Source organism: Crotalus tigris, unplaced genomic scaffold (genome assembly GCF_016545835.1).
Source record: "Crotalus tigris isolate CLP2741 ecotype Arizona unplaced genomic scaffold, ASM1654583v1 scf7180000024437.13266115, whole genome shotgun sequence".
Classification (NCBI taxonomy): Eukaryota; Metazoa; Chordata; class Lepidosauria; order Squamata; family Viperidae; genus Crotalus; species Crotalus tigris.
In genome coordinates, this window is record NW_024100606.1 from 1,393,488 (window position 1) to 1,412,390 (window position 18,903).

The window sequence follows — 18,903 nt, forward strand, 5'->3', positions numbered from 1 at the left end:
TAAGTCTGCTTTTTGGCCTTGAAAGCCAAAGAGCAGTAGGCCTTTCTAATAAATAAAAGTTTAAAGACTGGACATGACCAGTATAGTAGCCATTTTGTAAATAGCAGCTGCAATTTGTCCTCAGATTCCCAGTATGCCCATAAGATCTCAAAAGTTGACTATCATTGCTGGAAGGTAATATGTCCATCATGAATAAATAGCTAATTGTCAAGTCAATGAAGCTATCATAGGACAACTCTGAAATTATCAAGCTATCATCATATTGTCTATGACCATGTTTGCAGCATTATCAATCAAGTGAAGCAGTCATTCAAACTCTTAGTAGATGCTTTCTTCTCTATTTCTTACTATTTCTCTAGAGATGGTGAGGAATTAATGCAAGGCTTTCTGTGGGTAAATCAAATAGTGTATCTGGTTTTACCTGGACGCAGGTGGAGCTCAATCTTCTGTGGAAATATTTGGGTGATGTTACTCCCTGATCCTTTGGCACTAAGAGGTCTGGCCTCCCGTGTGAAGGTCCTGCTGATTGGATACTCTATAAAATCTTTTGTGCAACCATTCTGAAGAAGATTTTCCATTAAGTCACAGCGAGAGAAAGCATTTGGCATATCCTGTTGGAGGTTGAACTGAAAGAACAATAAGATTTTGGAACTGAGAAGTTCTCAAAGTCCAATCTAATGATGTTGATGCTAAATATTATTTTTAAAATGATATTTGACAAAGTAGATCACAACCTGCTGCTTAGTAAGCTAGAAAAAGGTGGGATAGACAACAACAACAACACCAGATGGATTTGTAGCTGGCTGAAAAACCATACTCAGTGAGTAGTCCTCAATGGTACTACATCCACATGGAGATAAGTAAGCAGTGGGGTACCACAAAGCTCCATCTTAGGCCCAGTACTCTTCAATATCTTTATTCATGACTTAGAAGGGGAACTCATCAAATTTGCAGATGACGCTAAACTAGCAGGAATAGCCAACACCCCAGAAGACAAGCCAGGATCCAAAATGATCTTGACAAACTTGAACAATGGGCCCTATCCAACAAAATGAGTTTTAATGTGGAGAAAAACAAAGTTTTACATTTAGGCAGGAAAAAAAAAATCAAAGGTACAAGTACAGATTAGGCGAGACCTGGATCAGAAACAGTAACTGTGGTAGGACTTTGGAGTTCTAGTGGACGATCACTTGACTATGAGCCAGCAGTTTGCAGCAGCAGCCAAAAATGCTAATACAATCCTGGGTTATATATACAGAGGCATAGAATCAAGATCACATGAAATAATAGTACCCTAGTAAGACTACACTTGGAATACTGCAACCAATTTTGGTCACCATACTATAAAAAAGAGACCTTTGAAAAAGTTCAGAGAAGAGCAACTAAAATGATCAAAGGCTGGGAGACTAAAACTTATGAAGAATGGCTGCAGGAATCAGGTTTGGCTAATCTAAAGAAAAGAAGAAATAGGGGAGACATGATGGCAGTATTCAAGTATTTAAGGGGTATTCAAGAAGAGGGCATTAAACTATTCTCCAGAGCACTACAGGGCAAGACAAGAAACAATGGCTGGAAGCTGACCAAAGAGAGAAGCAACCTGGAAATAAGGAGAAACTTCCTAACAGTGAGGACAATTAACAATGGAACAGCTTGCCTCTGGAAATCGTGGGTGCTCCATCACTGGAGATTTTTAAGAGGAGACTAGACAGTCACTTGTCTGAAATGATATAGGTTCTCCTGCTTGAGCAGGGGCTGGACTAGAAGACCTCCAAGGTCCCTTCCAGCTCTATTCTATTCTATTCTATTCTATTCTATTCTATTCTATTCTATTCTATTCTATTCCAGTGGTTCTTAACCTGGGTGATATTGCCCCCCAGGGGGCGATTTCATTTTTCAGGGGGGGCGATGGAACGAAAAGGGGCAATGCGTGGGCAAAGGAATGAAAAGGGGGCAATATGGGGGCAATGGAGCGAGAAGTTTTGGGGACACTTTTGAGACTTTTTTGTATAGTGAATCGCTGTATATCTGTCGTACAAAAACATCAGATCGCTTGCTATTAGTGGATTGAATTGTGTTTTCAAATGTTCCTCCAGCTAGCTTCAGTATAGAACGTCGTACATATGTGAATACGCATCGCTTTTCATGTGCTTTGCGCAGCAGCCTCTACCCATAAAGTGGGGCACCATTGGCCAGAATATGGGAAAAAGACTGGAAATAAATTATTTGCATCTATATGTCCTGATGACAATTTTAAAGAAAACAAAAAAGTGTTTGCATAAATCGAAGAATTCCTATGTTGTGATTGAGAGGTATGTTGGGGGAAGGGGGCAATGACAACTTCCTCATTGGCTCAAGGGAGTGATTCGTTCAAAAAGGTTAAAAACCACTGTTCTGTTCTGTTCTGTTCTATTCTATTCTATTCTATTCTATTCTATTCTATTCTATTCTACTCTACTCTACTCTACTCTACTCTACTCTATTCTATAACAAGTGATGTTCTGCAAACTATACTCTCACATAATATAATTTCAGATTATGGCTCTGCCATGGAAAATTTAGGTTGCTTGTACCGAAGGCATGCTTTTTCCTCTATAGCAGTGGTCCCAACCTTTCCAGCTCTGCGGACCAGCAATGGCAGCAGCAGAAGGGGGGGGGGAACGGTGTGCTTTGCACCTGCTCCTGCTGTTGCACAAATGGAGCTTCACACACTAATGTGCTTGCCTGCCGATTGCACGGACTGGTTCCCAATGGACCGCGTCCCACTAGCTGATTGCGAACTGGGGTGTTGGATTGCCCCGCTCTATAAACCATCTGCAGTTAAACCAGAAAAACAACTGGAGAGCCTAATTTTCAGAGTTGATTATCATCCTTTCTTTGCTTAATTACTAACTTTGGTATTTGTATACTATAATTTTGTAATAAAAAGTAAAAATATAGAGCAAGTATTTTTAAAACATTAACAAGTATGTATTTATTGTAAAATAAAACCACAAATAATTCAAATGAATAAACCATTTCTAGGAAAATTATGACAGAAACAAATAGCTGTTTCAATTTTTCTGAAGTAAGATAAATGATAGTACTTAAGGCACATGAGATAAATAAATTTTGGATTAAATATAAAAAGAGCTATATTCCTTAGCTTATAAGATCTGCAGTGGGTCTTTTCTGCCACAGTGAGTGAGGCAGGCCAATCCCATTGGAAAAAGATGGTTCCTCAGATATCCTGTACTCAGGCTATGGAGGGCTTTAAATTCAACACTTTGAATTGGATCTGAAAACTGACTGGCAAGTCAACACCAACTTGATAGCATATAATGAATTAATCCTTTGAAAACAGATATTATATACAGGATAATCTAAGACTTAGTAATCAGTAGACAATAGAGGGGGGGATAAATAGACAGACAGACAGACAGATAGCTAGATAAGCAAACAGACACACAAAATGTATGTATGAATGAATGAAACCTAAAGAGGGGCAAGATTTAACTTCAACAAGAAATTAAAAACCAATATCACTACTGAATAGTGATTATAAGTTATTTATAATGTCTTAAGCAGATTGTAAATAATTCTGAAGAATTTATTAAAGAAGATCAATGTATATTTTACAGTTAAAAATAATGCCAGAAAGATGATGGACATTATAGAACACTTGGAACAGCATAATAACAAACAAGTTGAATTATTTTTTTAAATGTAAAGAAAGGTTTTGACAATTTAAATTGACTTTTTTATTTGAAGTTTTGGAAGAAGTGGATTTGGAGAGAATTTTATAAAATGGGTAAAATCAACTTATACGTCACAGAAAGAACAAATAATTTTTGTTAATAGAGATCTAACAAAACCTTGTGAGAGACAAAACAGAACTACACAAGATTGTCCATTATTTCCGTTTTTGGAAGTTTTAAACGGAAATATAAGGAACAATGAAAGCGCATAGGAGAATAAATGTAAAAAATTTAAAAAATACAAGTTGAGAGCTTTTACAGATGATTTAATGCTGATTTTGGAAAATACTTTAAAGGGATTGAATTATTAATGAGAAAATTAAAATAATTTGTTGCTTTAGGTGCTTTTAAAATTAATAAAAGGAAGATGGTAACAAACATATGAAGAGGTAAGATCTAGCTGAATTGATGAACAATACATGTTTTAAGATTGAGAAAAATGTAAAATATTTGGGTATTAATTTGACAAATATAAATTATATGTTGTTACAAAATAATTATGTTAAAATATGAAATGAAGTTTAAAAAGTTACATTAAGAAAGGAAAAATTAGAATTGTCGTTATTGGGAAGAATTTCTGTGATTAAGATGAATATTGTACCTAGAATGTTGTTGTTTTTTAGACCATACCTGTTTTGACAATTAATGTATCATTTAAATAATGGCAGAAAGAAAGAAAAATTGCATAAAGATAAAAAGAGTGAGTTAGATCTAAGGTGTTACAAGATGCTAATGAAAAAGGAAATTTGACTATATCTAATTTGAAATTATATTTTGCAGTTTGTTGATTAATTTATATGAGAGATGCTGAGAAATAGAAAATTATTGGGAGTTAGAAGGAGATGATTTGAGGTTTGGGTGGCAGAATTATTTGTGGTATGTTAATGTAGTTTTTAAAGATCACTTTGTTAGACATGCCATATTGAGAAAACGGAATAGATATAAATCCAGAAAGTAGTTTTCATTACAGGAAGCATATTATAGAAAAGAAATGATAATTAAATATAAATAGTTATTTTATAATAACATAGTAATATTTTCATAGGGAGAGGTCAAAATAAAATCAGAAGATCTGACCATAAGAGGGATATGCATGTTAATACTTTTCTTAGGTACTATTATTAGAAAGGTTTAAAGAAGATAAAAAGAAGTTTTGATTTTGAATAGTGTAAGAATTAATCTGAAACTGAATTATCTATAAATAATGAATATGTTATTGCTAAGTGAATGCTGTTCTAATTTTCAAAGGATTATTTTCTGTACTAGACATTCAACCCCAATAGTTTACATTGGAAAGAAAACCAGCTTAATTTCAATTTTAATTAAGAGAATTTCTCTAATTAAGGAGAACATTTGGAATAGAAATTTAGAGAGAGACTTGGGAATACTCTTATTGCAATAATTATATTCATTTGTGTATAGGATGCTAAAACAGCTTCTCACAAGCTGATAAGGAGTGCGGCAGCTCATGTGATAGGCCACTGGGTTGGAGATTAGGAGGCCCACATTTGAGACCCGAGTGCTGTTGCATGGTGGGTGAGCTCCTGTCACTCACTTCGGCTCCTTGATGGGGACATGAAAGGAGCCACCACGGGCATCCCCTAGGCAATGGAGATGTCATCAGCTAATCTTTTCAATCCAGAAGTGCATACAACCTGATAAGATAATCCTCAACTTTTGATTGCAATTAGAACATAATTTCAGTCAAAAGTCATGACTGTTGTAAATCAAGGCATCCATGTGACTGGACCCAATTTTACGACTATTTTTATATGTTCACTAAGTGAATCATATAATCATTAAGTCCAAATCCATTCTCCTGAATGGGTGTTTTTTGTCAGAAACTGGCAAAAAAAACTCACAATGTGTGTTCATATGACCATATGATGCTGCAACCAGTCATAAATGTGAGCTGGTTACCAACTGTCTAAAATACAGTCATGTGACTATAGGGGGGGATGGAATGACATTTTACAATTGCCAAAAATGTTTTATGGGCTGAAAAGCACCCTTTTCCAAGGTCATTGTAATTCCAAACAGTTGAATAATCAGATGTAAGTCAAGGACTACCTATATCTTCCAGATGTGTTCACCACTTTATCCATTTTGGAATAAAGAATCTTTGTAAGAGGTATTTCCAACTATCATTAATATTGAGTTCACGAGCACAGATTCTTTTGGAATGATTTGAAATTCTTCTTTCCAGTTTTCTTACCATAACACAAATGGAAAAGCCGATATTAGAAAATAATTCACACATTAATTAAAATTAGTTTGATTTTATTAAAAATAGCCATTTCTGCAGGCACAAATACAAAATTTTATCTGCATCCCCATACTGTATGTGTCTCTGTGCTCTAGTTATAAAGCATGTTGTAACTTCTCTCCCCCCACACTTTTTTTGGGCAGCCTTTAATAAACTGTACTGACTTGCTGCGTCCTATTAACCTATGGAAAAATGCCAGGAAATTTTGCTTTTTTTGGAGGCAAAATTCCCTAAACCTGTATACTGCAGTGCTTAGTCACCATTCCAAAAAGCTGGCTCGAAACAGAAAACTGTCTCGCCCAAAGACTTATCATTTCCTTCAGCACAGAAGGGAGAGAACATAAGACCAAAAAAGGAATAAGCACCAGAATGTAGCAAGGCAGATACTATGGAAAGGAAAGCAGAAAAGCAGAAGACATGGAAGGAAATACAGAATCAGCCTGAGACTTAGAGATATTTGTGTGGTTCCTCAGGAAAAAAGAAAACATCATTCAGGTTTTCAATTACATTTTTCCAAGAATAGACTTACACTAAAATAGGTTTTGAATTGCCATATTTAGTTTTTTTAAAAATAAACATCGTGGTACATTTAGTAGATTTCACTTGTGCACTAGGAACTGAGGGAGCTCAAGGCATGAAGAATGAGCCAGACTGTATTGAGGTGGGGATGTTCCTGCTTTTCCCCCACTGATCCCTCCGAGCAAAATTACAGCATCTTGATCAAGATTGCTGACAGGGGATGGAAGGAGGCAGAGTTTATTCTTGTCTTTCCTCATAAGTTCATGCAGATAGTGGTGTACGAATGAGCTGAGTGTGAACTGTATCCTAGCCCAGTCTATGATTCTTCGGCAAAAATTGGGCAACCACCTGGAATTCCTTCACTCAGAAAAGGTTATTCTTTTACTCTTCCTGAGGATAGGTAGTCCTTGACTTACAACAGCTCGTTTAGTGACCATCCAAAGTTACAATGACACTGAAAAAAGTGACTTATGACCATTACAACATCCCCTTTATCATGTGATTAAAATTCAGGTGCTGAGGCAACTGACTCACATTTATGAGGGTTGCAGTGTCCCAGGGTCATGTGATCACATTTTGCGAACTTCTGACCAGCAAAGTCAATATGGAAGCCATATTCACAGAAATTTTGGGCTCAGTTGTGGTAGTAAGTTGAAGACTACCTGTATCGGGATATCGACTGCCTGTCCCTTCTTAAAGGGCACATTTTTGTGTTTTAAAACCTTTAAGATAAAGATTTCAGCAGGTAGGTTCAAAAACTATTACAATGAGTGGTCTCCAAGGATTGTTAGGCCATGGGGCTAGGGAATTGCATTAGATCTCAGAAGAGAGCAGTGGGAATTCACTTCTATATTATTGTCAAGAAAACTACATGGACATGTCCATGAAGCACCAGGAATCAAATTTAACTTGAAAATAACTTTAGGATAATGATTGAGAATTCTGTCTGGGCCAAATATTGCTCCTGAAGAATTCTTTTAAAGAACACATTAAATACATGTTTTACATAAATTAGGGACATATTTACAAAGATCATTCTTTTTTCTTCTGTTTGTAGTCTCCTGACTAGAAAAATGACATTTGGGCTGTGGCTAATTATTGAGTGGTTGCAACCTAATGTTTTGTTTCTTTTTTTTAATAGAAATTTTATTAAACATTATGATTGAAAGCATAAAAATGAGTTCAAATTAAAAGAATAAAAAGAAAAAATAAACCTGTACAAAATAAAAATAGCAAAGAAAAAATATAGTAAAGAAAAAAGAGAAATACATAAAAAAATTATTTCCATCTTCATTACAACAGTGTAAACAATTTTAGCAAGATGTCATCTTTTCTTAAAGTACAAAAAAATGATATTAATTTCTGATATCAGAAATCCTTAAAAACCTTATTGTTCATTCATGATCAGTAAAAATCCACTAGAGATAACAATGTATAGTACTTAATTTAACCTTGATCAAATAAACCAACTTTATATTCCTCCCTTTTACTTTTAACAATCTTTATTTTAATTCCTTCAAATAATATTCTAAATTTGATTGCTTTTCATTTTTTTTATTCCTTCTCACAAAATTCTTCAAAATTTTAATAACTCTCTTTTGTAAATCCAACAGAGAAAAGTTATTCAGATCAATATTTTAGTATGTTCTTTGTATATCCCTTTTAATTATTAAGACATCAACTAGTTACATTTATATATTCGGTATAGCATTTTCCCCTATATCACTCTTGTAGCCTGTCATTTTTAAATCCACTTTCAGATGAAGCTCAGTCTTCTCCAGTAAAACTGTTCTTCATTGTCCAAAAATATTCTTCAATATGTCCAATATTAAAGTATTTTGCTCTGTTCTATATTAGTGAGTCAAATTTAAGTGCTCTTCTCCTTTAATCCTAATATTCAGTTCCTTTGGGTTTCCTTTAGTGTCCAATCTTCATAGTCCCACCCTATTATATATATTTTAAAGAACTTTCCCATTGTTATGGATTGTATGAAAAAATTCAAAATATTATTTCAAATCCATCTGGTCCAACTTTCCAAAATCAATGTTCTAATCATCCTTCTGCTGTTTGGAAAAAAGTCCTTAAATTTATATTTAAAACTTCTTTCACTTAAAAATGTGGTTAAAAGAATGTATTGCTTTAAAGGTCCCTAATAGCTGAAACAAGCAATTTCCAAAAGTAATTAGAAAAGGAAACCCTGTGTCCAGAAAGATGCCAACTTCTGGGGAAGAAGTTGAACTGAAGTGAACTGAAGACAGCTCTGTTGAGAATGGAGCTGATGACCATGGTGGAATGAAGAGCCAGAAAGTGGATTGGCTTTTTGTGATTAATCTCAGGATAAGATATTTTGGATCAAGTGCCTCAGCAATTGCTTCTCATGAGGAGACTACAGGATAGCGATCTCCAGTGGGCTTAGAGCAATGGGAGATGAGAAAATGCCATCCTAGCACAATACACTGTTTCAAGCATGTCCATTCCCCCTTGCTTACAAAAATAAATAGGGATAGTGGAGAACTATTAAGAATGGTAAATTAGTGCATTATTCCCCATGGCAACAAATGTATGAATGGGCATGTTTCCTCAGCACAGCCATTTTGTGAGAGTAGCCTTGGGTTAATCTTAAAATTCTAGAGATGTCCATTTGTTCAAATCATTCAAGAATCTCTACCCTAAACTGTGATACTGTAAAAATAGGTTGGTTGAAATGTTGTATTGCAAAGAAAAAGTCATAATCCATAGCAGCCATGAGCAACTGAGCAACTTTGCTCTGCATGTGCATATCCAAAATACACATAGAATTGGAACTGAAGTGATCATAAAGGAGTTTTTTAAAGGTGTCTGGATTTATACATTGTACTAAGCTGTGATTTGCTAGCTGGCTGTTGACTATATCACAGTTGGATGAACGGTGACATCCACAGCTAATAGGCCTCTCTGTCACCATACTGCAAATTTTGACTTTGTGATCATGGGTGCTGCAATGACTATAACTATGGACATTGTTCATAAGTCCATTTTTACACCACTATAATTTCAAATAGTCACTGAATGAATGATTGTAAGTTGAGGATTACCTGTGATCATAGTATTTCATATACAGAATTATATAGATCATAAGAATGATCTTGCCTCTCCCTTGCAATCTTTCTATTTTTTTTTCATCATTTCTTCAGTCATGATTCTGATGAGAAGAACTCCATTAAAGAGTAAAAGGTGAAATAGTGCTACAGTGCTCCTCTGATTGATTGCTCTTAGAACTGGACTTCTGAAAACAACCCTGGAAAACTAATGGATGATGTAAGATTTGACCCAGAGCCTTTTTGATGTATAGCCAAATTTTTGCTAACTGTAACTCTGCTGTATCAGCTTTTCTTCCTAATACAAGATATAAAATTTTATTTTTTTGTATGTATGTATCCATAAAGCTATTTGCATAATTTTGGTATTTGACTTTATGAGTGAGATGGATGGTCTCTAAATAAATACAAATACTTTTGAGTGATTCCCTGCACAAAAGTGTTAACTGGGTTACTGTATTTTATTCTAGACTGTTCTTCATGGCAATGGCTCGGAGCCAAATACTACTAAAGCAATTTCTCTAATTTTTGAGCTCTTGCATCTATTCACATCACTGTTTTATGATCTTTTTGCGGGGAGGTGCTGTAAGGAGCACTTGTGAGCAATCTTAGTTTTCTCTTTGATCTGGAGAGGAGTTCAGAGAGCCCATTCCATTTATCAATTCCTTTTTTTGCCATGGCTGTTGGCTCCACTCTCTTCAATTTATAATCTTTTCTCTGGTTTCCAACAAAGTCTCAGAGCTCTGGGAACTGGGAGAAAGTCGTCTCACCTGAGTGGCAGTTTGGAACTTTCAAATAGTCACTGGGTTCAGTCATTTCCTCTCTTAATCATTTCTGGAACTGGCTTGTTAACTGGTTTATAGACCTTAGGGGCAAGTTTCATCATACTGTTATACTGATTGTCCTTTGAGCCTTAATGAAAGAAGCTCCATGTAAGTTTAAGGACTTAAAGAGAAAATACTCAGAAATAAGCAGCAAAAGGTTGATTAGAACAAATTGATTTTGGAAAGTTACAAATAGACCAAGGAGTCACATGGACTGGAAATAAGATTTTGAAACTAATTCTAAGAATGCTTCCTGTGGGTTGTTTTATATATATAAACATTTTAAATCTAAGGGTAAGAAATATTTCCAATGAAAAATGTGAATTAGAGAAAAATGTGATCAGAGGAGACCTTGAAGGCCGGTCACTAGAGGCAACCAGAAAGAACTAAAGAGTGTAATAAAGGAGGAGAAAAACATTACTACAGGATGAAAAAAAAATATTTTAACTGGAAGAATTCAAAGATACTTGGCAACAATGTACTCAGAACTTTCTCTTAAGACCATCTGCTACTGTAAAATGGGTTTTAAAAATGAGATAAAAGAGGCTATAATTAAAAATCAGGCTGCTTTGGATATGGATTTTAAAATGACAGACTACAAAAATACAGTGACAAAGATGTTATACGTGACTTACAATTGAAACCAGCTAATGTTTTAATAGCTAAAAGGGAGACACAGAGATAATAAATCCCAAGAGTGGCTTGGATATGTGGATTTCAACTCAGAAGATTACTGGGACATCTTTTTTTTACCTTGGACTTACAAAAATGATATGTTATACTTATGAAGGGATTCCTGGGAATAGATAAAGACAAAAGAAATCAGCTTTTGAGACATTGCTTTAAAGGAATAATAAACATCAACATACTGAAAGACAAAAAGAAGGAATATAAAGTTGTCTTATTCAATCCTTATTAATTTTTTCCTAGTAGATTTTAATGAGCTTTTCTTGACAGGGACTGAATGACAGGGCTCTAAAGATTTGTTTATAGATAAGATATGAGAAGAAGAGGTTTTTTTTGTATTTTTAAAGAAAGTGATAAGCTGCGGTGTTAAAACTGAAAGAATGGGTTAATCATGCAAAGGAGTTTCTGAGAGGAGATGAAGAGAACATGATAAGAGATTGACTTGTGGGATAATATTTGAAGGGCTACTAAAGATCGAGATTTTTAATATGTTGCAATTTTTTCTTGATTAAGTTTGAATGAGGAAGTTTTAAGAATTTATTTATAGATATAAGATATGGAAAGAAGGGATTTTATCTTGTTCTTTTAGAGAAAATGATAAGTTATTGTGTAAAATAAAGAAAAATGAAATTGATTTAAAGAACTGTATATGTATGTTTGTGTACTTATATATGTGTGCATGTATATGTGTTTTTTTTCTTTTAATGGACTTTTGCTGATTAAGATTGATGAGGATTTATTTGTTAACAGATAAAAGGTGACATATAGGATGAAGATATCTTTGGCTGAAATGTTAGAAAAGGTAATAAGTTACTGAAAATGGGAATGATTGAAGGGAGAAGTCATTTCTTTATATATCTTTTTTCTTTGTATTTTTCCCTTCTCTTTTTTTCTCTCCACGTGTTTAACTTTTCTTTTTCTTTTACATGTTTTTCTTAGTTTATTTTTTATATTTTATTTTAAATTTTACTAAAAAATATTGCCACAAATCATTGTTTGTACATATATTTAATAAAATCCACAATTATTGTATATAAGCCTAAAATTCACACTAAGATAGACTTTTGTTTATAAATTTTAGTAATTGGATTCACATAGGACCTTAATCCCAAATCAAACAGATTACAATTCAGTTTAGCATAATCTGGGAATCCAAGTGTGTGTTTCTGCAGAATTATTTGCAAATATGTTTATTTTTAGGACATTTAATTCCAACAATAAATATGGTGGTCAAATTGGTGGTCAAAACAATAAATATACACGATTGGTGGTCAAAACAATAAATATACTGATTGATTGATAAGGAAAAATAAAATAACAAATGCTAAAATATTCTGTAGAGAAACACACTAAGAGCATTTCTGAGGAACTTTTCTGAGATTACTAGGTCAAACATTTCTACAATTGCTATCTCTTTATTTTGTAAAGCAAAGTTTTTCAAACATTAGACTGCTGTTTTCTTTACATTTTGTATGTCTCAATTGCAAAAATATCTTAGCATATCAGATGAGTTTCTGCATATCTTAGTCACAAAGTACATTGTGGGACTTCATTACAGCCTTGCATAAACTGAGAATGCAACAGAACATGCTGCTCCTAGTATTATTGCATTATTTCCTTTTAAATTTTTTTTTAATGGTAAAAGAAAATGGAAGGCGTCCCAGGGAACTACAGGAGAATTACAAATGGAAAACATGGTCAACTTCCTTTGTAAAATCCTGTGAGCAAGAGCAGACAATTACACAGGAAAATTATCATCTGGAAACACTTCTGTGCAACTGAACGTTGCAAACAAAGCTATTCAGAGCTAAATAGCTGTTTCTTGTCTGCCACTGAGGAACATGCTTGCAAGGAAATTGAGTGTTCCCAGATACCTCATGAAATCCAGAATTCATTGTCAAATCTTGCTCTTACTACTTAGCCTGCTCAGATCAATTGCAGTTAAAGAGCTTTCCAAGAGAGAATTTATTTTTCTATGGTCTCTGCCCTAGTATGACCATGCCCTTTTCCCATTTTTATCTCCATATTTTATTATCATGTTTGGTTTTAATCTAACATTTGAGAGAATGTGCATTGTAAATTAAAAGAAGAGCAGAAAATCCTGTTCACCCCCTCATTCTTTGTTTTAAAATGTTAGCAATAGTATTTATATTGGAGTGATTTTATTAGGAAAAAATATGGAAAAAAAGAAGGGGAAAATCTCATTTGTTAAATTAAATCAACATGTTAGGAAATTGCTTGGCTAATAAGTTTTGCACCCAGAAGGGCCTGGTTTTTGGCAAGAAGCAGGAGATGCCTCTGTTAATTCTTACATCTCTTCAGTGAACTGTATCGGGACCCAGCCAGAAAAATATTGCCATTTTTGGAAGCTTTCTCAGAGGTAAAACAACTCTGTAGCCATAGCTGCTGTCTAGGAAGATGAAAAATGGACCCAGCTGGCAGAGTAGGCAGAAGCGTTGATGTATTGGATGTATTAGTCAACTTTTTTTAAAAAAAGAACTTCTCCAACATGTTATATAGTAAACCGACAAATAATTCTGGCATAAAGCCTTGTGGTCCAGCCATCACAAACCCATAAATATCTCTTCTTGTGAACAACAGCCAGAATGTCTCACAAGCTCTATTAAACCCATGAGATGCTCCAACTCAAATTTATTTATTACAACCCTGAATAATAAATAATAATAATTGTAAATTATATTTTAAATAATAATTTTATTATTCAAGATATTGAACAAAAGAAGTACTATATCCTTCTATATACAATATATGTTTATATTTATGAGAAAAACAATATGTATAATTAAGTCTAAAAATAAGTGAAAATACAGAAACTAAAATAAATCCAAATAAAATAGCACTGTTAGAAGTTCTAATCCTAAGTAATGTTATGGCATATCATATGAATGGTAGCATAGAACTGGGTGATGTAAGAGGATATTTTTGAGTAGTCTGAGAGTGATAGCATTAAATCATACTCCCTACCTGGAAATGTCTTCAAAATAGGATATATAAGAGTTTGCTAGAGTTATATAGGTAACAGTCTAGAGATGGTCTAGAGATTCTGTTGAACTATCACCACATGATCATAATCAAAGATGCATAGGAATACCTTTAAAACATCCAAGAAGGATGCTAAAAGCATAATATCCAAACTTGCTAAAGTGAAGGCCTTATGAAATTTTAAAATTGGAAGGGATAATAAATGTGGCTGGAAAGGACCCTTTTGGAAGCAAATAATAAATATTGGGGTGTGATACTTTACTTAGGTCTGTTTGGAGATCTGTATTTCAGATTCATTGCCTAAGGGCAGTTCTAGCATTATTAAAGTCCAATATACACTGACTTTCCATAAAGAAGTCCAGCAACTTAATTTTACCTAGGGCTTTTAAAGCCATGATTATTTAAAATGATCTCTAAATATTAAAGGGGCCAAACCTATAGGGAGTAAGAATTATTTTAGCCAGAATTTAAATAGGAGAAAGCATGCCCTGGCACCATTGGAACTATGCCTGTTTCCACTTGATAATATTTGAAACCATCAAAATGGCTCCAATAAATATATTTTGGATTATTTCAATAATATTGAACTTTGCAGGGAGGAAATTTGGGAGCCATAGGGAAACTGTGGAATTACCTTGGTTTGGAAGACCTTGCAGGCTGCAGGAACATAATACCTTTTGAATGGTAAAATCTTACAGAAAGAAAAAAAAAAAAGGAACATTCCAGGATAAGGAAGTGTGAAATTGTACTCCAAGGTATTTAGAGATGTGCATCTGTTCAATTAGAATCCCATTTATTTGGCATTTGTAGATTTTATGATATTGTTCGGCAAAAACTACGATTGTGGTTTTTAAATAATTTGTTAATAATTTTTAACTCTGTAGAATAAAGCTAATGCTCTAATTGTTTTTCATATTCCCACCTATGAAGTAGTCATAATAACAATATCATCGGCATACAGTAGTTGCATGAATGGATGGATGGTGAACTGGAACAGTGAATGCTTGAATTATTGGATTTAGATATAAATTGAAGAATAATAGGGTTAATATACAACTTTGTTTTACACCTGTTGGAACTGTTTAGATAGATATCCCCACAGAGTACATCTAATTTTCAGTTGAAACAGAGTGACTGGATAAACAGCCTTTCACTTTTCAGACTGTCCCACAGTCTCTTCCTTGGTATTAAATCAAAAGTTGATTTAAAACCAACAAAGGTTACAGAAAAAGGAGCTTTGACAGGGCGCAAGTACTTTTCTGCCAAGTGGTATAGAACCAAAAAATGATCTAGTGTTGATCCTTCCTCTCTAAATCCACTGTTTTTAGCAATAATATTTTTATTTCATACCCAATCCATGAGATAGTGTATATATAGCTCAGTTATTAAAAACTCTTTTATTATTTCTCTTGGTGATCGATTTGTTTTTGGATTTTATATATATATATATATATATATATATATATATATATATATATATATATATATATATATATATAATCTCATCTTTACTGTTGATTCCCCCCACGGCTCCCAATGTAACATATAGCCGTGGGGGGAATCAACAGTAAAGATGAGATTAACCACAGGGATTGTGGGAATGCTGGAGGGGTGACAGGAACAAATGTACTGGAATATGAGGTTCGATGTAGGACCCCTGGGGCAGAGCGTTGTGATAATGAAATTACATATGATTACGATGCATGCCGGAAGGGTGGAAGAAGGAAACACCCCGAAGAGTACAAGAAGAATAGTCGATCCAATAATGTGAAAGACACCCTAATTTGGGAAAATACAGGACGTTCCCCTCCCGATTTAAGAACAAAAGGGAACAGGGAAGTGGGTAGTAACATAAGTGTAAGACATAGAGATGAGTCATCTGATGTTGTAAGTGAGGCAAGGATCATCCGGTTGGGACCTGTAACGAGGTCCATGAGCCGAGTGCGGGCGCGGCTGCACTTATAAGTAAGTTTCCCCACTAACTGGTTTACACCCTGACTATGATGGCAGATCTCTAGCCATCGAAAGCTTGGTTATTTATTAAAACCCTGTTGTTTTACCTCCTGGTGATCACCTTTTATTCATCAAAATGTATGTACCCAGGAATCGTTATTCTTCGGTTTTTAGCGTTATTTATATATATATATATTATAAACAGGATTTTCATAAGGCTGCTTCTCCTGCAGGTGGACAATCACCTCAAGGTTGCAATTAATTTTGGAATTAAACAAATTCTCTTCTTCAAGCAGTGAAAAATCTATCTAATCTTCCTTGGAATGGTGATATTAGTATGCAATATGAAAATGGTTCAATATGAGTCATACCAATCCTGATCCTCTCTTTGAGAAGGTGTTGAATGGATAACTTTCTAGAAACTATAGTACGTCTCGAAAACGACCTGTTCAATACCATAACAGACAGATCAGTGTGGTCTGGAGGAATCTCTGGACTACTCTGTTTCTGGAATGTTTAGTTTTATAGATTTCTACTTGTACTCTATTAAAGTAAATAAAGGATTATTGGATGCTTCCTATTAGGAAGGGGCTCATGAAACTGGAAAAATTTGGAGGGAAAGGAATTAAGAGGAAGGCAGTTAACAATTGGTTGGGGCGGGGGGGGGGAAGAAAACACACTAACCTTTTGTAACCAGTATGTATAAAATAAAGAAAAAAGAAACATTGTAGGATATACTAAACTACAAGACCAATATATATAAGCAGGTTTTTATTAATATGCATATAAAAATCAATTTGAGTTTTATAGTAAATCTTCATACTATATTATTTTTTCAAGAGTTAATGAGTTTCCCAAGAAAATGTGCTGTCAGGAAAAAACAAATAAGAGAGAACTTCGGTTTATGGGGTTCTAGTGGAATTGGATTCAGAATCTGAATTAATTAAAGACTGTATGATTAAATGGGCACAAAATTTTGGTGAGCCAATCCCACTGGATACCTGGGAAATTATCTGGGTGAGAAATGTTAAATTTACACAAGCCCAGAACTTAAGGGAGAATTTTTATAAGATGTTTTATAGATGGCACCTTGATCCACAAAAAATGTCTCTTATGTACCCTGACTTACAGCCTAAGTGTTGGAGATGTGGCTGTTTGGACGCCACTTATTATCATATCTGGTGGTCGTGTAAAAATATAAAAGCTTTTTGGATTAAGATATGGTGGAATATTCAAAGAATTTTTAGAAGGAGGGTAAAATTTACTCCGCAATTATTTTTGTTAGGTATTGTTACTGATTGTGATGCTAAGGAGTTATATTAATGTTAAATTTGATTACAGCCGCAAGGCTGTTAGTAGGGCAATATTGGAAGAAGGAATCTTTGCCTACCTTGCAAGAGTGGTTTTTAAAAGTTTCTTATCTGGCAGAAATGGCAAAGATTTCGGCTTTTTTAAAGGGGCAATCGCAAGAGAAATTTCTTGCTGTATGGGAAAAATGGATAAATTTTATACAACATAAATTGGATATAAAAAAATATTATTTAGCCTTTTTGTAACTTGTATATAATTTTTGATATTTTATAGATTGTTTTCTCTTTTTTTCTTTTTTCTATTTCTTTTTCTCTTTCTTTCTTTTTTCTTTTTTTCTCTTTTTAAGTATTTTTTTTTCCTTAACGTTTATGTCATATATATTTTATTATTAACTATTTTAAAAGTTGTAAAAATTTGTTTAGGTTTCTTAAAATTTTAATTAAGCCTATATTCAGCTCTGGGAAGCTCGGGGGGGGGATGGAGGGGGTGGTTTGGGAGGGGTTGGGTGAGGGTTGTTTTGTTTTGTTTTTCTTGTTTGTTGTTGTTTTTTTGTTGTTATTTGTAAAAACTTTTAAAAATTTTCAATAAAAAAAAAGAGAGAACTTCAATATGAAAATGTTAATTTTATCATTTTAGGCTACTGATAGGATAATCTTAAACTATAGTAGTATACAGTTTGTACATAAGGGAGGGGAGAAGAGCAATTTACAATGTCAGCAGGAAAATGCACCTGATGGTGCTTTGCAATGGGAGGAGTGTGAGTGCAGAACAATAGGATCCATTCCTGGTTCCTTGTTCATTCCATTAATGGGGCAACAGGACAGTGAGGATTTATTTATTTATTTATTAAATATATATGCGGTCCCTCTGACTATCCAGAGGATTAGTGGATTAGGTTACAGACAGACAGACATGGATAGAGATATGCCACATTGTGGCCATGGATGCTAGGTGTGCTGAGCAGTTAGAGCAGAGATAGGGAATGATGATTGTGGACCAACTCTCAGAATTCCTCAGCCAGCAGGAATTCTGGAAGTTGACGTCCATAAGTCATAAAAGGGCCATCATTTCCCACCCCTGATTTAGAGGATGCTGTGATCAGGGAAAGAGTCCAGGTAAGACTGGTGCTTCAGATCAAAGACGATGGGCTTCAGCTTTTATTTCTTTTCCTACTAAACCCAAGAAAGAGATTTAAATCCTAAAACTATTGGTGACATGAATCCAACAGTTTTAGTACCTTAGTACTTATAATTTAGAAGAGGAAAGTGAATTAAGGTTTTATTCTATGTACCATTTTTGTTTCTCATTCTGCTATTCTGTCTAAGTCGAGATGAGTAATCTCATATTTCCAGGCTGAGGAATACTCATGCACTATCATGGTAGATCAGGACAAGAAATAGACACTGGAATGGTACTTTATTGCTGTCATGTATAATAACAGAATTTTGACTTTGAATCGCTTTCCCAACTCCCCTTAACAATTCTTTCATAACTTCCCCAAGTCACTTCTAAATTCCTTTACATGTGCA

General features: G+C 34.3%; 1 protein-coding gene across 1 annotated transcript in view; it reads right to left on the reverse strand.

Annotated features, from left to right (window-relative positions):
- Positions 1-18,903, reverse strand: part of ITGB3 (integrin subunit beta 3) — a 96,744-nt gene that overhangs the window by 39,678 nt on the left and 38,163 nt on the right. Inside the window, exon 3 of the mRNA XM_039331457.1 lies at positions 422-626. Within this exon, the coding sequence (XP_039187391.1) occupies positions 422-626 (205 nt within the window). The remainder of the gene's footprint in view (positions 1-421; positions 627-18,903) is intronic.